The sequence below is a fragment of the Mustela erminea genome, chromosome 6 (assembly GCF_009829155.1).
Source record: "Mustela erminea isolate mMusErm1 chromosome 6, mMusErm1.Pri, whole genome shotgun sequence".
NCBI lineage: Eukaryota > Metazoa > Chordata > Mammalia > Carnivora > Mustelidae > Mustela > Mustela erminea.
Genome location: NC_045619.1, coordinates 108,301,985 through 108,323,474, shown reverse-complemented (window position 1 = coordinate 108,323,474; position 21,490 = coordinate 108,301,985). Strand labels below are relative to the sequence as shown.

Sequence of the window (21,490 nt, the reverse complement as noted above, 5' to 3'; positions counted from 1 at the left end):
TTATTAAAAGCACAAGCTCCCAGTATCTAGAAAAATCATGTTATGCCTGATAATATCTGTTTCTGTGTCCCATCTTTGGGAATTGGGCTCTCCTCCAGGGATCTGCCCTTCTGTCTTGAGGGGCACTCCCCCACACCAGTGGCTCTCCATCACCCTGAAGACCTCCTGTTTCCTTGCTGCCAGGGAAGGCTGTAGGTGGGAACTTCCAAGTCCAGCTGTGGGACCTTGAGCAAGTTAGCAGCCTCCCCACCCCCACCCCGGTGTTTCAGTGCCCTCACTTGTCAAGGAGAGGTAGCAATTTATAAGATCACTGCAAGAATTAGATTAGTAAATATATATAATTCTCAATAAACTTTAGCAATTAGTATTTCATTTTTCTAAACTCTGGAATCAGAGAACCTTATTTATCTTCTCTAGAAGTGGTATAACCAGCATTGTAAACCTTCCACTGTAGGTAACGCTCCTATAGTTTGCTGTAGGTTACATATAGCAATGACATATAATTCATGGTATTGAGGGGACAAAACAATGTTTTAAAGAAAATACCTCTCATGGGCACCTGGGTGGCTCAGTTGTTAAGCATGTGCCTTTGGCTCAGGTCATGATCCTAGGGTCCTGGGATTAAACCCCACTCTGAGGAAAGCCTGCTTCTCCTTCTCCCTCTCCCTGTGCTTGTGTTCTCTCTCTCTCTCTGTCAAATAAATAAATAAAATTAAAAAAAAAAAAAAGAAAGAAAGAAAAGAAAATACTTCTCAAAAATTTGTGTTAGCCATACACCATCTTTAATTCTAAAAACCTCTCCTGTCTCCAGTTTTGGGGTCATAACCTGCCTGTCCTTTCAGACTTCATCCATTTAGGTTAAGCTTTGAAATCACCAAAAGATGCTTGGGTCCCCTTTTTCTGCCCTGTAGATTTTTCAGATTCTGAAACAAGGCCAGTTCTGCTTCTGATGGTTGTCTTCAATAAAGCATAAATAGCAGAGCCCTATTCTACATTTTATGATCTCTGCGCTTGGCAGAATTTTCTTCCAGAACGGCCTCACCCTTTTATACCAGGGCGTGCTGTCGTCGGATGGCACACCTCTTCTGCTACTCGTGCTTACTGCCACAGCCGCAAAGAGGCTGGTGGCTCAGAAGGCCAAGAGGTTTGCAGGTTCCGCTGATGAGTCTCCTTGTTCAGTTCATTGTTTCTGATCCTGTGTCCAGGCGTGTGGTCCCAGCCATTCCCCGCTCTGCTTCTGTCTCAATAGCTGCGGCCTCCACTCCCCTGGTCCAAACAGCTTCTGCCTGAGGCAGTAACCTCAGCCTCAAGACCCACAGCCGTCCCCTGGCTTTCTGCCCTTCCCCGCCAAGTCATGAGCCGGAGTCTCCAGAGCCAATCCTTTGAGATGTGAACATTAGGTCTTATATTTAACCAAAGGTTTTGGAAAGAAAAGCTTTATCTTAGTTTTGCTCTGGTATCTTAAAAAATCTTCTAGGGCGCCTGGGTGGCTCAGTTGGTTAGGCGACGTGATCTGGGATCGCGTCATGATCCCAGATCCTGGGATCAAGTCCCCCATGGGTCTCCCGGCTTGGTGGGGAGCCTGCTTCTCCCTCTCCTGCCCATCCCTCTGCTTGTGCTTTCTCTCTGTCAAATAAACAAATACAATCTTAAAAAAAAAATTCTAATGATTTATGTTCAAATTGGTGATTTTTTTCCTTCCTATCCTTCCGTAGGTCAGTTTGATCTGTCTTTACCACTTGTTTGTTTCTTCTGTTTTCACGGACTTGTAAACAAAGTAATCTTGAACTTGTGATGAGGGAATTGCTAGTTCTTCTGTATTTTCACTTTTGAATTTCTTCTTGTTTATGAAACAGATGACCTTTTTACTTTTTGGAGAAGATGATGGCCAGGGGCCCCAGGGTTCCAGACGTTTAGGAACAGCAGAAGTGGAACTACTGAGGGTTTGTGGGTGTCTGTGGGGCAGAAGGCCATGAGAGGGGGCTGGGAAGGAGGGGTACTCGGCAAGTTTGTGGAGCAGGCGTGTGTTGCTGAAGTCACTGGTACAGTTTCACCCTTCTTTTTTTTTTTTTTTTTAAGATTTTATTTATTTATTTGACAGACAAAGATCACAAGTAGGCAGAGAGGCAGAGAGAGAGAGGGGGGAGCAGGCTCCCTGCTGAGCAGGGAACCCCATGTGGGGCTCAATCCCAGGACCCTGAGATCATGACCTGAGCCGAAGGCAGAGGCTTTAACCACTGAGCCACCCAGGTGTCCTGACCCTTCTATTTTAGCTTGACTTGGATGATATGTCACAAGAGTTATTTCTAAAAGTAGGAACGGCTGCTATCTCTTGAGAACTTACAATGCACGGGGCACTTAGCCTGCATTCTCACAGTGGACGGCGTGTAGTCCTTACTTTGATGACCTCCATTTTCAGATCAGGACATTGGAGTATAGAGAGTTTAAATAACATGGCCAAGGCCACACAGCTGTGAAAGGCCAGACCAGTGTGCAAAGGTAGGTCTGACTCCGGCATCGGGGTGTCAGGGCTTGGGCCTCCTCTGCTCTCTCTCCAGAAACTTCTGCCTCTTGCCTTCTCGCCCGTCCTTCCCGCCCCCTTCCTCTTGCCTCACACCTCCCTACTTTCTCAACGGTCCCGCCCCCAGATCCCTGAATTGTTCCCCTAAAGTATTTACCTTCTTTTATATCTACCTTTTCACCCTGTGTCTAGAGGGTTGCTTCAGGATCCATGACCACATTTGGAGGAGAGGAGAGCTATTCTCCGCAAAGTTTATGAGCAAATTTAGGAGTGCCTCCTTGTGGTGCTTGTTGTCTAAAACTATGCTCTGGACCCTACAAAGATACCTCAAACACAAATACACAGGTATCCTCCCCCAAGCAAACAGAAGCCTACACACGCACATAAACTCACACAAACACACAGACACACACAGACATGCCTCACAAACACATACATAACCTCTGCATGCATTAACCCACATGTACACTCACACAGATGTTTGTAACTCCCACACACATACACGTGACCACACACACATACACACACACAGATCATCGCACAAGCACGTAAGTGTGCACATGGACACACACGCACGCAAATGCATACTCTCAGGCCTCCTTGCTGCCTCAGCTCAGCCAGACCCTGCCTTCCTTGCCTCTCTCTGGAGGCCTGAGCAATGTGAGGCGGGAGGAAGTGAAACCTGCCCTGACAGGAAGTGAAAACAGGATGGTGAGCTTTTCTGGTGCTTGTGACACAGCTGTCGGGGGACTCAGCAAACAGTCTGCAGTTTCTGGAGCTGCTCTGAGGTACCTGGGATCCCCTGGGGTGGGGGTCTATCTCATGAGGTTACGGTAGGGAGTAGGGACGCTGGCACTTGGGCTCTGTTTCCCAGCTGGCTGCCCTCCCTGCCCCCACTGCAAGTGGGCCTGTGCCTTCCAGAGGGGAGGAATGGCATAGCCTGGCCCCACAATAGGCTTCTGAAATGGTTGTGGACCCCCGGACACTGACTTGGAGTCCTAGAGGCACATGGTCTATTTCTTTGTTCTTACCCTGGGAACAAACTATAGTATCTTCATGCACCCTCTTTTAAAGGTAAAAGACACTTTTCATGAGGAGAGAGATGAGTAAATTTAGTGACAAATGTTCTAGAGATGACTTTTCCTGATGCTCAGTCAGCCTTGGCCAGGACCGGTGTTAGATAAGCTTTTGTCTGTCAGGCCAAGAAAAGTCCTGGAATGCTGGGCCACACAACTGCTTCTGGGTTCTGTGGAGATGGCAGAATTGGAGGCTGTGGAACTTAGTGGCCTCTGCTACGTGTCAGTAAGGAAAGAGGGACAAGGGGCTGGGGCCGTTGATTGGAGGACGCAGCATGGGATGGATGGGACAGTGACATATATGTCATTCTTCTCTTTTAGCTGTTGGCAAACACTGGTCTGAAGAGAGATTCGAAGACTTCATGAAGTTGCAGGGTTCTTCTAAAGTCCAGCTCTCTGATTAGGATGGTACACCTGCCATAGCTGTGGCACAAGAGTAAATAGTATCCTGTTCCTTCTGAAAATTCCCTCTTGGTGTCTGGTGTAGCTTAGAGTAAGTGAATAGCCCTGCAAAGAATCTGGGATATATTGTATTTCAATGATTAGCAAGCTTTTCACCTTCGTCATATCTCTGCAGCTCTATTTACTTAATATCTTTCTATTAAAAAAAAAAAAGATTGTATTTATTTATTTGAGAGAAGGAGTGAGCCAGAGAGAGAGAGAGAGCACAGCAGGGGGAGTAGGAGAGGGGGAAGCAGACTTGCTGCTGAGCAGGGAGCTCCTTGCCAGGCTCAATCCCAGGACCCTGGGATCATGACCTGAGTTGAAGGCAGATGCTTAACCGACTGAGCCACCTAGGTGCCCCTCCTTAATATTTTTCTTTCAATTAACTTATTTTTAAATTTTTTAATTCAACCTAAACGGTGGTATTTTGTATCACTGATGATACTGGTATCCCACTTGGAGGCACTGATTTAGTGTAATTCACCCTTTTCACAAGTGAGAAAACTGAGACCCATAGGCATTAAGCAGTTTGCCTAAGTCTCACTGTTGAAGACATCCTAATTTGGGACTGGTCATGAGGTCTTCCAGTTTATAGCCTTGATTCTTTCCAGGATACCATATCATACTTTCAAGTATGCAAAAACAATTAATACCTATATTATATATTAATATATATTATTAATTAATTATTATAGATATTGATTAATATTTATTAATTTATATATTATATTATATATGTTAATTGTTTAAGTAATCCCTATACCCAACATGGGGCTTAAACTCACAACCCTGAGATCAAGAGTCACACACTCCTCTCAGTGACTCATGCAGGCACTCCATAATTCTTTTTTTTTTTTTAAAGATTTTATTTATTTAGGGGTGCCTGGGTGGCTCAGTGAGTTAGGGCCTCTGCCTTCAGCTCAGGTCATGATACCAGGGTCCTGGGAGGGAGTCCCGCATCGGGCTCTCTGCTTAGTGGGGAGCCTGCTTCCCCCTCTCTCTCTGCCTGCCTCTCTGCCTACTTGTGATCTCTGTCTGTCAAATAGATGAATAAAATCTTAAAAAAAAAAAAGATTTTATTTATTTATTTGACAGACAGAGATCATAAGTAGGCAGAGAGGCAGGCAGGGGGTGGAAGCACGCTCCCTGCTGAGCAGAGAGACTGATGCTGCGGGGCGCAGGACCCTGTGATCATGACCTGAGCTGAAGGCAGAGGCTTAACCGACTGAGCCATCCAGGAGGCCTGACACCCCGTAATTCTTAAATGTAATTCACATAAATGACCCAGGTAGAGTGCCTGGCATGTGGAGACCCAATACAAGCAAGTTTCTTTCCTTTTCCCCTTAAATCCTTGCTCACTGCCAACCTGGACTAGCTACTCTCTAGAAGCTTTTTAGCAGCTTTTAGTGCTACCATTCTGAAATATCACAATGACTATATCTTGGTGTAGCTATTGAGCAATTGCTTCTGCTTTGCTAGGAGCTCAACAACAAATCAGCTCATTAAACCAGAGTTAGGTCTTCTGTTCTGGCCCAATTTCTTCTACTATTTATTTATTTTTTTCTCCTATTTCTTCTTTTTTCTTCTGATATGTCTGTTATTTGGGATTGGGTTTCCTGAGTTAAAATCACCTCATTTGTTTCTTTCTTATTTTGTCCTAATTTTATTTTATTTTTTTAAAAGATTTTATTTATTTGACAGATCACAAGTAGGCAGAGAGGCAGGCAGAGAGAAAGGAGGAAGCAGGCCCCCTGCCGAGCAGAGAGCCCAATGCAGGGCTTGATCCCAGGACCTTGAGATCATGACCCGAGCTGAAGGCAGAGGCCTTAACCCATCGAGTCACCCAGGCGCACCTTATTTCGTCCTAATTTTAAAAAGATCGTCTTCAATTCCATCTTATAATATTGCTAAGAAATTTTAAAAATTTCAGCTTTTGTATTTTTAAAAAGATTTATTCACTTATTTATTTGAGAGAGAGAGTAAGAAAACATGGGGGGAGGAGCAGAGGGAGAGAGAGAGAGAATCTTTTTTTTTTTAATTATTTAAAAAATTTTTTTGTCAGAGAGACAGTGCAAGAGCACAAGCAGGGGAGTAACAAGCAGAGAGAGAAGCAGGCTGCTCCCTGAGCGAGGAGTCTGATATAGGGTTTGATCCCAGACCCTGGAATCATAACCTGAGCTGAAGGCAGACGCTCAAATGACTGAGCCACCCAGGTGTCCCAGGAGAGAGAATCTTAAGCAGATTCCTTACTGAGCATGGAGCCTGATATAGGGTTCATTCTCACAACCTGAGACCACCACTGAGCCGAAAACAAGAGTCAGACACTTAACTAACTGTGTCACCCAGGAGCCCCTCAGCCTTTGTATTTTTAATTTCTAAAAGCTGTTTCTCATTCTGTTTATTTTTAAATTAATTAATTAATTTATTTATTTATTGAGAGAGAGAGATAGAGAGAGAGAGAGGGAGAGCACAGACAGGGGGAGCAGCAGAGGGAGAGGGAGAAGCAGACTCCCTGCTAAGCAGGGAACCATCAGGGGGCTGGATCCCCGGATGCTGGGATCATGACCTGAGCTGAAGGCAGATTGCTCAATCAACTGAGCCACTCAGGTGCCCCTAATTTTTTTCAAATTTTTAAGTAATCTCTATGCCCACTGTGGGGCTTGAACTCACAACCCCAAGATCAAGAGTTACATGCCCAGGGCCTCTGCCTTCAGCTCAGGTCATGATCCCAGGGTCCTGGGATCGAGCCCTGCATCGGGCTCTCTGCTCAGCAGGGAGCCTGCTTCCCCCTCGCTCTCTCTGTGCTGCTCTGCCTACTTGTGATCTCTCTCTCTCTGTGTCAAAGAAATAAATAAAATCTTAAAAAAAAAAAAAAAGAGTTACATGCCCTATGGACTGAGCCAGCAAGCCATTATATAAAAGAAATTACATTTTTTATAATTCCCTGTAGTTGTTTTATGGACACAGTATCTTTTCATATCCTTCTTAGGCTATTAAGTATGGTTCTTTTGAATTTTACTTTTATTTCCTGCATTGTCTCTGTTTCTCTTTGTTTTTTTTGTTTTTGTTTTTTTCCTGAAGTTCCTTTATGATGCTGGAGATGTTCTTTGTATGCCTTGTGAGCTCTTACTCTCTGATGATATTTAAAAATGAAACACTAAAAATCTGATTGCAGTATACTCCTCTATGTGTGAACATGTCTCACTAACTGAAACGCTCCACTTTGTTCAAGGAGGGCTCATGGTGACTTACGATTTGGGAAACCCCTTTAGGTCTGTACCTGGAGGTCTTTTCTCTGCGGGCTTAGAGAAGTATGTTGCCTCCTGGTTACCTGAGAACAGAGTGGGAGAAGGAAAATCAGAGTTTGACACTTAAGTCTGTTGATTTGCACTGATCTACTCCCTTCTTTAGCCATGTTGGGTTTCCATCTGAGCAATTTCCTCTTCCAGGCATCCCAGTGTCCATGGGTGGCCCATCGGGGTGGCCAGCCCTGCTCTCCCTGCTTTTGGTGGTGGCGATACCTTTTTTCTGCTCAGCCATATCCATAGATGAAGCACGAACCCAGCTGTTGATGAGAGAGAAGATGCTGCAGCTGGGGGGACAGCTGGTGCTGACTGAGCAGGAGGAGCTGGCCAACGAGAGGCTCATGGCTCTCAAAAAGACTGAGGTGGTGCAGGCCATGAAGATCCAGAATTTCCCTCCCAGCATGCACTTCTTCCAGGCCAAGAATCTCATCGAGAAAAGTGAGGTGTTTAGTATCCTGAAGAAGATGCCAAAAGGTAGAGGTTTGGAGGGGATGGTTTGCACATGCTGGGCAGGGAGGGGGAACTAAGTTGGAGCTAGCATTGTTACTGGAGCTGCTGTTGTTGTAAATGGATCAGGGAGGAGCACATGGCCGGCTCAGCCCATAGAGCAAGGGACTCTTGATCTCAGGATTGTGAGTTCAAGCCCCACATTGGGTGTGGAGCCTACTTTAAAAAATAATGATAAATAAGATAAAAATAAATAAATAAGTGGAGCAGTGAGAACCCCACTCCGCTACGCTGCACCTTTGTTCTTCCTTGGCAAACATCCAAGGTGTCTTCTGGTTTACCAAAAGCCCAGCTTCAGAAGGGACTCTGCCTCAGAGAGACAGTGGGGAGTGGGAGCTGGGCTTTACTGTCTTTCCTGACAAAGCAGATGCGTCCACCCACAAGGCAGTGTCTGGGCCATAGGACCTACTGCTCCGTTCATGTCTTTGATTTGCCTCTTCTGCCTTTTCTCAGAGGCTAAGGTAACAAACAGGGTATGGTACGAACGAGCATCTTGGATAAATGCATTTCTAGTATGGTATGTCTAGAGCATATTTACATTAATTTTTTAAAGATTTTATTTAGTTGAGGGTGCCTGGGTGGCTTAGATGGTTAAGCTTCTGCCTTTGGTTCAGGTCATGATGCCGGGGTCCTAGGATTGAGTCCCACATCGGGCTCTCTGCTCAGTGGGGAGCCTGCTTCTCCCTCTGCCTCTCTGTCTGTGTCTCTCATGAATAAATAAATAGAGTTTTTATTAAAGAAAAAGATTTTATTTAGTTGAGAGAAAGAGAGTATGTGTGCAGGAGAGACAGTGTGTGCGTGAGAGAACACAAGCAGCAGAGAGGGAGAAGCAGGCTGCCCATCAAGCAGGGAATACAATGCGGGGTTGGATCACTTCACCTCTTTGGCTTCACCCCATCCCCTGCCCTTCTTCCCTTCCAGGGGCTGCCTTACATGTCCATGACTTCGGCATCCTGAGCATGAACTGGCTGGTGAAAAATGTCACCTATAGACCTCACTGTCATTTCTGTATCACCCCGAAGGGGGCCCTGAAGTTCAAATTTGCTTATCCAACACCCCCTACCCCTATGCCAGCAGAGTGTTCAGAGTGGGTTTTGCTGGAGAAGTATCGAAAGGAGATGCAGAACGTCACTGAGTTTGACTACGGGTGAGTGTGGTTCCGAAAGAATGTGTCACGTGGCCTTAGGACGTAGTGGGTGGTGTGTGGGTGTGTCTTCCTTGGTACAAACCATATATGCAAATCGGACCTTAAAAAAAAATCACATTGGGGAGGGTATGTGCTTTGGTGAGTGCTGTGAAGTGTGTAAACCTGGCGATTCACAGTCCTGTACCCCTGGGGATAAAAATATATGTTTATTAAAAAAAAATAAATAAGGAGGCTTTTAACTTTATAAGATACTTTGCTTCACAAAAACATTCAAATAGCAAGTTCCTGGTTCATTTAAAATCTCATTTGACCTGTAAGAGGTATTAACAGTAACACTATTGTTGCATCAGGTGAATTTTGCCTAGAAGCTTAATCCCAGAAGGCTGAAAAGCTCCCAGCTCCTGGAATAATGACAGTGCATTGGTGGGTGAAACAGCTTGAAAATGTTTTGTAGCAACTTCCCAACACACTTGTAAAGTGATATTATAAGTAATAGCTGTTTTCAGCATAGAATCATCTATAGAGTGCTTTTATGAGCTTACTTCCTTTTACGAATAAGAAATGTGAAGCTCAAGGTTAAGGCCACAGAGCTAGTACATGGCTACTCAGGGGCAAAGCCTGGGTTGTGTAGTCCCCATATTTCCATCCTACCTCCTGTATTAGCTTGCCAGGGCTGCCATAACAGAATACTACAGACCAGGTGCCTTCAACAACAGAAATTTCTTTTCTTTTTCTTTTTGTAAAATATTTTATTTATTTATTTATTTTTAAAGATTTTATTTATTTATTTATTTATTTATTTGCCAGACAGAGATCACAGTAGGCAGACAGAGAGGAAGGGAAGCAGGCTCCCTGCTGAGCAGAGAGCCCCATGCGGGGTGATCCCAGGACCCTGGGATCACTACCTAAGCCAAAGGCAGAGGCTTTAACCCACTGAGCCACCCAGGCGCCCCTATTATTTATTTGACAGAGATCACAGGTAGGCAGAGAGGCAGGTGGGGGTGTGGGGGCGGGGGTTGGGGTGGAAGCAGGCTACCTGCTGAGCAGAAAGCCCAATGTGGGGCTCGAATGCAGGACTCTGAGATCATGACCTGAGCTGAAGGCAGAGGCTTAACCCACTGAGCCACTCAGATGCCCCCCAAAATTTATTTTCTCACTGGTCTGGAAGCTAGACGTTAAAGATCGAGATTTTGGCATGTTTGATCTCTCCTGAGGCCTCTGTCCTTGGCTTGCAGATAGCGTGTCCTCACAGGGCCTTTCCCCTGTGTGTGTGATGCCTGTCACTGGTGTCCTTGATGCCAGTCCTAGTCTATGGGGCTCCTACCCTTATGACCTCATTTAACCTTCATTACCACTGAAAAGGCATCTCCAAATATAGTCACATTGAGGGTTAGGATTTCAACATACAGATTTTAGGGTGTATAATTCCATGTATAACACACTGCCCCCCCAAAGAGAGGTTGGTCTAGAATATAAGTACAGTGGGGTCAGACTGGCTAAGCATGCAGAAGGGAGCAGGAGAACCTGGTTAGTGGAAACATCCCACCTGAGCTGGGTCCTGAGGAGCACAAAGTAGGTCTCAGGGAGGGGCTCCATGAGAGAACCCAGGGTGCTTCCCGTGGCCTCTCATCACTGTTCACTATGATGCATCTGGGTTTGCTTCTGGTGGGAGAAGCAAGGTGGGCAAGAATCCTGCAGGTGCCTGAAGTTGATGGCTTGAAATATACCTCCTCAATTTACTGGTTTTGTGTCTTGGACAGACTGCTAAGGAATTTCACGCTGATGACCGAGAACCCAGAGGTGGATTATGCAAACCAAAATATCGTCTGGTCCAAGTTTCAAAGCATCTTCTTCACAATCTCTGGCCTTGTCCACTATGCACCGGTGTTCAGAGACTATATTTTCCAGGCTCTAGAGGAGTTCTACCAGGACAATGTGCTCTACCTGGAGCTCAGAGCCATGCTGCTCCCGGTGAGCCCAACTCTTTGCTCTGCTCTGGCTTGACTATCAAAATTTAGCTTCCCAGAGTCGCTCAAGACTACATTCTTGGTCCTGGGACAGCTGATGGGTCTGGCAAATGGATCACCCTGGTAGCACTGGGGAGAACAGATCACAGTGAGAGGGCTGCGGCCTGAGAGAGGTGGGGACAGAGACTGGGAGAGTAGGGAAACAGCAGGTATGAGATAACAAGGCTGGGGGAGCAGGAGCAATGAGGAGGACTCTAGAGGTCTTCCTGACTGACCGTGTTGGGGTGAAGCTCTAGAGCCACTTGCTGGTGTTGAACTTGAGTTGAGTTGACTGGTGGTGACATTGATGGAGATAGGGGAAGTAAGAGGACAAGCAGGATGGGGAGGGAGAATAGAAATTTTGGTTTTGGACCTGTAGAATTGGAGGGGTCTATGAGATAATCCTGTGAAGATGTCTGGGAAATGGTGGAATATATGACTGTGGAGCCCCGAGGAGAGTTCTAGCCTGGAAACAGATGTTTGACATTTGTCTGCAGAAAGGTAATTCTTCAAACTGTCAGAGGGGTGAGTTTCCCACAGAAGCTGTGAGTTGAAAAGAGGAGTGGGTCAAGAAAGGGGCCCAACAAACAAAAATAGGATGGAAAGTTCATGAAGTGGGCTGAGAAGAAGCCATTGTAGAAGGAGAGAACGAGGATGGTCTCCACGTTAGGGGACACATCGTTGAGGAGAGCAGCCCCAGGTGATCAGATGCTACTGGACCATTCTTTTGCGATGTCTGTTGGACAGAACTTCCCTGAAGACTATTTGTGGGAGGGATTTGGGTATTTTGGGAGTAGGCAGGATTTCTGAACGTTCCATTTGGTGCGCTCACCAAGAGTTTGAGCTGGTTAAATATTTTAAGTGGCTTGGGGAATGTGACCTTTGTGTAGAGCTCTCCCTTATATCGTATCCTAACTAGTCTGCTTATTCTCTGAAGTATTTGTTGAGCATATCAACGCCTTGGTGACTAACCTTCAAGTTTGTGGAAAGATCCACAGGGTGGCATTTTGGCTTTGTTACCATATTCCATGGTCTTTATAGGCTCAGAAATGTTATTGTTTGTACACTCAGAAGTGGCAGAGCTCCAGAGGACCAAAACACATTGACCAAATTCATAAAAGACAGAAGAAACAAGAAAGTCAGAGTGCTGGTTTTCAGAGAAAACTATCCATTAGATTAGACTCGCTTCTTGACCAGCAAGTTCTCTCTCCTTGAGGGTAATTTTTAGCCTTTCCTGAAGCCAAGGTATAGCCAGAAGGATGTTGGTGAGCAGAGTGGGGAGCCCTATTGTCCCTGGGCTCTGAGAATTTAAGGGAGTCCGTAATAGCGTACTTAATCTTTGGAAAATCTGATGAAAATTATCACCCTTTTGCCAGGAGGGGGGAGAAAGTGCTACAATAAGTTGACTTTATTTATATAGTGTTTCCACATGTATCCGTATGTATCTATAAAATATTTTAGGAAACAGTGCAATGTACAGAGATTCTGGTATTTTTGCATTCTAAAAAATTTTTAATTCTTGTTGGGACTCCTAAATTGATTTTACTCCCCCAGTTTGATCTAGAATGATCAAGGACCCTCTGATGAAGTATATGCCTGTCCCAAGAACCAGTAATTCCAGTTTGTGGGTCCAGGCTCCCTTTCCCTTCATTGTTGATCAAGTTTCCTCAAGGCTCAACTCTCAGGACTGACCCACCCTTCTCCTTAGATATGTTAATATAATCCTGGAGCTTAGCTCAAGGCCAGCCTGGGAGGGCTGGGAAGAGTTGGCACTTAGCTAAGGGTGCCTATCACCATTGGGATCTGACTGCATTGTTTGGTAGTGAAAGCTCTGAGGACAGTTTTTGGGAAGTGGGAGAGGGACTGACCTTTGTCCCTCAGTAGAGTTTTCCTCAGTTTTGTGAGCAAGTAGATAAGACCTGGAGACAAAGGATCCTTTTACAGGAAGCCAGGGTCTATCCATCTATAAAGAGAAGAATTTCTAAAAGAGAGGAGCTGGCATTGGGCCTGGACTGTGTGGGGTAGAAGAAATTGCACCTCTCAGAACAATTTATTGCCAGGTTTGGGCCTGGAAAATCCTTTTCTCTCCAAGCATCCGCTCCACCCCCATCTAAGCCCTGTCCTCTCCTCTGGGTTCCACTGAAACTGGTTCTTAAGTCCGCCAACCTCTCCTTCACCCCTGACCCGGGACTGTGGCAGCCCACATCTCCCTCTTTGCCTCCTGGAAATGTGGATTTCCGGCACCAGCATCTGTTGCCCCGTTATTTATGTCGGACTGTGAGATATTTCAGACCTGCACCACATCTTAGGTTGCTAAGAGGCACCAGTAGTGATAGTGATGCTTGCTGATGATGGTCCTCAAACTTGGCTGTTCAGATGAATCATCTGGAGGTGCTCTTTAAAATTCGCCTTGGGCCCCAGCCTGCCGGGATTCTAGTTCTGTGCTCTTGAGTAGGGCCTGGAAGCCGCAGAATTAACTAGCGCTTCCCCTCCTCCCGATGATTCTAATGCAGATGATCTGACCCAGACCACACTTGTAGCAAAGGCCGTCTTCGCCTTGACCTTTACAAAGCATTTGAGCTGCATAGCGAGCTTGCGTTTTATGGACGTAGAAACTGAGGCTCGGGAAGGTCAGAGAGCTCGGCCAAAATCGTGTTGGTGGTAAGGAGTGACTAGACAGAGGCCAGGGCGCTGGATTTTGTGAGCATTGAGGGACCCATGCTCCAGCTCAAAAGGAACTGCCAGAGAGGGCATGCGGCTTCCAGTCTCGCCCTTCCGCAGGGGATAGAGAGCCCCTGGGATTGGCTGAGCGGATGCTTCACCCAGAGTGGTGCTGGCCCCTGCTGGGGGGACCACTTCCTGTTGCGCAATCCCGGAGGCTTTCCCGGTGTGGAGCATGGGGGAGCGAGCCCTTCAATCCTGTCAGAGCCCTGGGCGCCTTTGGGGGCGGAGGGCAGAGGAGGGAGGGGGAGGGGGAAATCGCAGAGGCTTTGGGTGTTGGTCGCTTTGAGGGCTGTGACTTTCATCTTGAGCTCGGTGGGGAAGCATTTAGGGGAAGATGCTGAGAAATTCGAGGGAAGGCAATGGTTTCCTGTCTCATCCCTCCCCTTTTTCGGCTGGACTGTTTTCTCCTTACCCCGCGGAGGAGTGGGCTCTGGGGGCATTTCACGTGGGGACCCTGACTAGCCCCTAACCTCTCCTCCCTCTCTGCCCACCCCCCACCATCCTAGAAGGTGGAAGGCTGCTGGGATTTGGGATTCTGGAGAGGCTGAGGGGGATGGGATTTGACCATTTGTTCTGCTCTGACCCTGGAACAAAGGCCTCTTGCAATAGAGTCTCTGCCTTAATGCCCCCATTAGCCAGAGTAGGGGGAGCCGTCAGCACATTAACAACTAAAAACCGTCTGCACGGGAATCCTTTTACTGAGCCGCACAACCTCCCCCTTCTAGCTTCTGGGGCTAATTCAGGGCCTGGGATGATGTTGATGGACTATCCTGGCTGCTCAGCCTCCTATTGTGTTACTAATGCTTGATAACAAAGGCTACTTGCCTCTAGCAACAGTTGCTAGGCGGGTCTTATCTCCTGGGCTCCAGTCCCTTCCCCCACTGCCAGAATCGGAGGCCCAGACTGGGTCCCGGCCAGGCTTCAGAGTGGAGCTGGTGTGAGACCCCAGAGGATTATCAACAGGAGATTGCCCTGCTGGCACTTCCTGACAGGAGGTCTTAGGAGAGAGACGTGTCAGTGGCCTAGAGAACCCACGATGGTCATCCCCAGACGTTTTCTTGGATGCTGTCCCTTGTACAACCAACACTATTCAGGCAGGCTTCCCCTACCCACTCCCGCCCCCACTCTGGGGTTTTTCCTGGATTCTTGGCAGATCGTCCATTGAAAATTCCCACCTGGCTTGTTGCTGAAGTGACGTTACTGGTGTGACTCTGTGAGAATATTGACAAGCGAGGTTGGGGGGACCACCTTCACGGATTCCCTTGATGATAGCACTTATCCTACTATGCTGTAATCAAGCATTTTCTTCTCTGTCAAGTCCACAAACACTGTAGATCTTAACCCTAGCTGTTCATTGTACATTAGGGGGAGGTTAAAATAAAAATAACCAGCTTCGATCTCAGAGATTCTGATATAATTAGTCCAGGGTGAAACCCAGGCATCTCCCTCCCCCAGTTTCTAACGTGTCCCAGAGCTGAGACACTGAGACCCCTACCTGCCACTGGAGTATAAAGGTAAAGACGGGGCTGCTTTGGTGACAGGAGACACTGTGGGTCAGCAAGGTTCTGAAATTCGTCTTGACCTTTCTCAGTCTCAAAATCCTCACCTGTAAAGCAAATACTACCTGATAGTGTGGTTTTGAAGATTAAAGGAGATGATGATATAAGGCTGTTCGCATTACCTGGCACATAAAAGAAGCTCAGTTAATGCAGGTGAAATGCATGGTGTTCCAGTTGTGTTGAGAGTTAGAAATTCTGAGTCCTGGCTTCTGGTCTGATACAAACTAATTGTGTGACTTTGAGCAACTGTCCAATCTCACATTTCCCTTCGGTTCCTTCCAGCTTCAAAATTCTATAATTCCACGATATCACAGACAATAAAATTTTGTAATCTTATATTGGCTTGTATAAATAGCCAACTTTATAGTTTCACAATTAAATTATAATGAACATGGGGTGCCTGGGTGGCTCAGTTGGTTAAGCAACTAACTTTGGCCCAGGTCATGATCCCAGAGTTCTGAGATTGAGCCTCCTGTCGGGCTCCCTGCTTTTTGGGAAGCCTGCTTCTCCTTCTCCCTCTGCTACTTCCCCTGCTTGTGCTCTCCTGTTCTCTCTCTGTCAAATAAATAAAATCTTAAAAAAATGAACTATAATGAAAATGGAGATCATAATCTACATTGAATCCAGTGTTTTCAACTCAAGGGGGCTTAGTATATGGATATAGCAGCTTTGTATCACATGGTCTTAGGTCAATGACTCCCACCACCTACTTGTACTTACTAATTGTTAAATTCTTAGATATTAATTCATCTTCCTAGGGTAACTGCAGATTTTTTAGTTGTTTTTCTGTATCTGGTGATAATAATAAGATTGGTAATAGTAACAACATTATTATTAATAATTATCTTTTTTTGAAAAGTTTTCATTTATCTTTTTAAGTCATCTCTACACCCAGTGGGGGGCGTGAAGAGTCACATGCTCTTCCGGCTGAGCCAGCCAGGCGCCCTCATAGTTACAATTTCTGAGTGCTCTACAAATATTAACTCATTTGATCCTTGTAGCGACCCTGGGAGGTATGATTTACTGGGGCAAAACATACCTCCACTGGGAGCCTCAACCCAGAAGGCTGCCCAGAGCCCCCTAACCAGGTGAGAACTTTCCTTGAGTGCCTGGCTTAGCAGCCGTGTTCTAAAAGTTTAATGGGTAGTGGAATGGCTGTGAGGCTGTGAGGAGTTGCAGGTCTCCCCATGAAAAAGGTCTCTTGCTCCATGAAATGGGGGTGCTCTTGAGCATTCAGATCTTGCCCTGGGTGTTTCTGTAAAGCCCACAGTTTCTCAGCCAGAGGCCCAGGAGCACAAGGCCCTGGACAGCCCCAGTTGTGATTTACTGAGTGAGACACCAGGAGACAAGGTCTTGGCATCTGTAGCCCCAGGGGCCAGATTCCACCTTCGAGTCTCTCCATGCTATGCGAACTGGCAGTGGGATTGGAACCCTGCAAGGCAGGTGGCCCAGATTCTCCAGCAGTAAGTGCTGGAATGACAGAATTGATGGCTTGAAACTATGGCCATATACAAACCCCCATCATGCCTCTGGTGTTTCATTTGCATATCTGTACCTACTTTTTTCATATGCCAAGTATCTTCTTTTAGGCAGAATTGTCCTTTGTCTTTTTTTTTTTTTTTTTAAGGTTCTTTTGTTTCCCTTCTGTTCTGCGAGCAAGACTCTACCAACTCTAGACTCTACTGGCCACCCCTCCAAATCTCCAACTATTCATCCCTTCTCTAAAAACGTGCTGCCTGGGGTTTAGTACTTTTGGAACTCCAAGCAGAGAGTGTTTTTCCTAAGTTAATGCTTATTTGTGGAGCTCCTACTCTGGTGCTGTGGGAGGGGAGGTGGAAAGATCCAAAGGACCTGGACCCGGATCCTCCCTGTCATCGGTTTAGAATCCTGTGGGTGTGTCTGGGCAGGTGACTCAGTAATGACACAGCAGTCAAGGCATGAGGAAGAATTCTGTTCTGCCCTTCTGCAAATCAGCTGGAGAATGCCAAGACAACTTCGAGTATCAATCTGGGTTTGTTTAATGCATTGTTCTCAAAATTTGACACTCAAAAATTTTGGAGGATCCTGAAGAACTTTGTTTATATGGATTATATCTACTCTTTGCTGTATAATCCAGCCTGTGTTAAAAATTAAAACTGAGAAAATTTCAAAACACAAGACTGCACAAGCACATAACCCATTATTTGTCAGAGAAATATTGTCACATATGATACAACTTCCAGAAAATTTATGCGCACTCGTGAGAGAATGAGAATGAAAAAGACATAATATGTTAAAACTTCTATAAAAAGAGTTTTTAATTTTGCAGATTGCCTAGAAAAGTCTATGGGACCCACAGGGGTTCCCTTACTACACTTTGAGTACTGCTGGGGTACGGGATATAGGTTCTTTGAGCATCAAAGATGTGAAGATTCTAACAGAGCACCTGGAAGTTTGTTGAAGCTTTTTTTTCCTTTTTTAAAAAGATATTATTTATTTGACAGAGAGAGATCACAAGTAGGCAGAGAAAGAGGGGGAAGCAGACTCCCTGCTGAGCAGAGAGCCCAATGTGGGGCTTGATCCTAAAACCCTGAGATCATGACCTGAGCCAAAGGCAGACAGAGGCTTAACTCACTGAGCCACCCAGGTGCCCCATGTTGAAGCTTTGATCAGCGGCAGGAAGAGTTCTCTTTTAAAAAATCCTTGGTAAGGGTCGCCTGGGTAGCTTAGTCGTTAAGCCTTCGGCTCCAGTCATGGTCCTGGGGTCCTGGGATCTAGCCCTGCATCGGGCTCCCTGCTCAGCGGGAAGCCTGCTTCTCTCTCTTCCACTCCCTCTGCTTGTGTTCCCTCTCTCGCTGTGTCTCTCTCTGTCAAATAAATTAATAATATCTTTAAAAAATAATAATAAAATAAAAAATGCTTGAGGAGAGGATGAAAGTAACTTTCCTTTACCCTCTTAAGGTTCTGTTTTGGGGGTCTGCAAATTAAACTGACAAAAGCCACATTAACAGGAGAAAAGTCATACACATTGTATTTGATGTTAAGGTTTAATTTTTGTGTGCATGGAGGTCTTGTAGAAAAAAGTGAGACCCAAAGAAGTGGGTAGAACAGATGCTTATACATGATTTTAACCAGTGGTGATAAATTGTGGAGAAATGATAATACAAAGGAGAAGGGGTTTGGGTTTCTGGGGCAGTAAATTGTGGTGAGGGAAATATATGGGGGACACTCATAGAAGATAAGGGTTATAATAGTAAGGTTTGCTTATGCAGACTGCTCTAGGTGCTGACCTTCTGTCTCCAGTGATAAGCCTTGTTCTTCTGCTATGGGAGATAGGAGGGGGAGCACCTTCACCAGCAACTGTTGGTCCTGCCTGTAGGCAGATAGGAGGAGGGCAAAGAGCTCTGTGTTTGCTGCTTAATTGCTTTCCACTCAAAGTAATCCTTATGCAAAAGGAGCGTATTTTAGGGTGGCATACTCTGATCCCCTTTGGTAACAATATTAATAGTAGTAACAGGCTATACTAGATACTGAGTTAGCAGTTTCTAAGATTCTGTCCTCTGGAAAGTTCTGGCAGCTCAGCTCTAACCTTCAGTAAGCCTGAGAATGTCCACTCCTAGGCCAAGCAGTCAGGGAAGGCCCACCTGCCATTACCAAGCCCAGGTGGCTGAGGCAGCCTTGTGGCGGATTGCGTGAGAGGCCAGGCTTCACTGGGGCAGCAGCAGAGGAAACCAAAGAGCCAAGGCCAATGGGGCCAAGAGAAGGGGCTAGAAAGAGCTGCCCATCCACCCCACTTCCCCCAAACCAGGCTGCAAAATAGGACCCCTGGAGGTGAAAAAGAGCCAAGAGGCTGCTCTGTGGGCCTGGGGAGAAGAGGGTGCTGGGGAGGCTGCCCCAGGACAGAAGGCAACACCTCGGGGTACAGGTAGGAGGGAAAAGGGAGGCCCTGTGGGCTGGCGAGAGTGAGCAAGAGAGTGACTGGCTGGGCAATGAGCAGAGCTTCCTGGACACGACCAGCTCCAGGATATCAGACCCCAGGGAGGGAAAAGGACTTTTCTCCTGCAGGTTGTGGACTTCCATGACTTCCATTCTGTCTCTCTGCCCGTTAGCCTCTGCTCCCTGACCCTGCAGGTCTGGCTCCCTGTAGGGCCACTGCTTCGCACACAGGCCTAGCAATGCTTCAGTGCCAGTTCCCCTAGAAAGCGTCTCTGACCCTACCCAGTTCAAAGGAAGCCCCTTTCCTTCTGAGGTCCTGTAAACCTCTTATTTAGCACTTAATTCTTCCTGCTTTATATCATAAATATGGACAGAGCCTGTTTCCACTAAATCGGGAACTCCTTAAGGGCAGGAGGCATCTTGTCTTACTAGCATTTGTCTACCCCTCCAGGACCTAGCCTGGTTCCTTGCCCATGGCAGGTTTTTAACTGATGTTCATGGAAATGACTTCTGCATATTACTTCTTCCCATCTTCTCTCGCTCCACAATCTCTTGGGAAAAAACTCCCACATCCTGTCCTGACCCTGAACTGCCAATCACTGCAGGGGTGAGAGCTGACCCAGTGGCAGGGGAAGGCAGAGGGAGCTGCAGGGGACATGTCCACACCAACGCTCTCTGGCCTCTCAGTGGGTTTCGTGAGGCCCAACCTCCAAAGAGGGGACTTCTTTCTACCCATTCCTTCCCCTTTGCCTTACCCACTGTCCATTGCTGGCTCTTCTCACTCTGCCCCTAACCATGTCCACCTCAGGGATGGGAAAGTGGGGAGATGAAGTGGGTGCTGTCCCCCGCTGACCTGTTATTCATTCATTACACACATGCCTATCGAGCACTAGGCACTGTTCCAGGTGCGAGGACCCAGCAATGAAAGAGACAGGCAGACAGCCCACTTTGTGGTGTTCAAGAGCATTATCCCAGATAGGACTAGGACTTCTGAGAAATGTCAGAGGCTGTTGAAGGCACTAGGCAAGGAAATTGAAAAGTCCAACGTGGTTTTAGAGATTATTGGCAATGAGAATGAAGTTTCGCTCACCTTTGATGTCTGATCATGACCATGCTTCCTTCCCAGGTATATGAACTGAATGGGACCATCCATAACCAAGAGTGGTCAGTGAGGACTTACAGAGAAGTGGCTTATATGTTTGCGAGAAAGCATCCTGGATTTATTGGAATCAAACTCATTTATTCAGATCGCAGGTGAGAGAGGACATGGGTGAAGTGCAGGGTTTGGGAGCATAGGATGCAGACAGAGCCACTAGGAAGAGAGGGGAGGAGAGAGGGAAAAAGAGGGAGGCTGGCATCAGAGACCTACATCCTGTGCCAAAGAACCATGGACTCAGTGGGTACATTCATGCATGGGTGCAAACATCTACCTCTAAAGTCACTTCTAGTTCGAATCTTTGCCACTGAGCTTAAATGAAGACCTATGGCAATTTTCCTTATTAATTCTAGGCCCCATGTTGGCCTGGGATATGTTTTGGCCTATGTGTTCAGATAACTGGCTCATTTCCTTGTTTCAGTTTGCCTCTGGGGTTCTGCTTAATGTCATCCATGGGTGATGGCTGTCTGCAAGGCCTTGACTGGTGACCCAACCCTGAGGGACCGCTATCTCAGAGTCTGTGTGTAGACACCCCACAGGAGCATGTTTGTGGGACCTGGTAGCATGAACAAGGACCCACTCTTCCCCCAAGCAAGCACAGAAAGCTTTAAAGCTGAATTTTCCTATTGATTATACTGAAGGACAGCTCTTTCCTCCTGTCAGAGGGCCACCAGTCTGAGGCCTGTGACTGTGCACCGGGCTGGAGATGCGGGGTTCTCAAATGCAGACCACATGGAATCAGGACTCTCGGGGAGGGGCAGCTCCTCCATTTGCTCAGCCTACCCTAGAGGCTGGGCTGTGGGGGGCAGTCAGACTCCTCCCCACCCCATCCCCGCTGAATCCCCTTCCCTCTTTGTGAGGGCTGGGAGTGGGGGCATGCATGAGTGGGAGCTAGTCATTCGGGATGGAGCTGGCAGGCTGGGGCCCCACTGGTTCCCCACAGAGGCAACCTGGGAGCCGATGGCAGGAGGATGCGAGGGCTGGGCTGCAGCTGATCGGTCCTCCGTCTTCCCTTAGAGCTCTGCAGGAGAGGGAGTGAGCAATGTGGCGTAGGGGGCAGGAGAAATTTAAGCCCACAGCAATTTTGTCACTGAGGGACAAGTGAGCCAGCTGTTGTGCAGAGACCTTTG

General features: G+C 46.8%; 1 protein-coding gene across 8 annotated transcripts in view; it reads left to right on the top strand.

Moving 5' to 3' along the window:
- Positions 1 to 3,200: 3,200 nt before the first annotated feature.
- Positions 3,201 to 21,490, top strand: part of ADA2 (adenosine deaminase 2) — a 38,100-nt gene continuing 19,810 nt past the window's right edge. For all 8 annotated transcript variants that reach the window (XR_004287090.1, XR_004287092.1, XR_004287088.1 and 5 more), the window contains exons 1-6: positions 3,201 to 3,309; positions 3,919 to 4,090; positions 7,491 to 7,820; positions 8,775 to 9,000; positions 10,761 to 10,971; positions 20,331 to 20,458. Coding sequence is in view for 3 of the 8 variants with exons in the window: in XM_032349241.1 (XP_032205132.1) it covers positions 7,505 to 7,820; positions 8,775 to 9,000; positions 10,761 to 10,971; positions 20,331 to 20,458 (881 nt within the window). In the remaining 5 variants the exon portion in view is untranslated. The remainder of the gene's footprint in view (positions 3,310 to 3,918; positions 4,091 to 7,490; positions 7,821 to 8,774; positions 9,001 to 10,760; positions 10,972 to 20,330; positions 20,459 to 21,490) is intronic.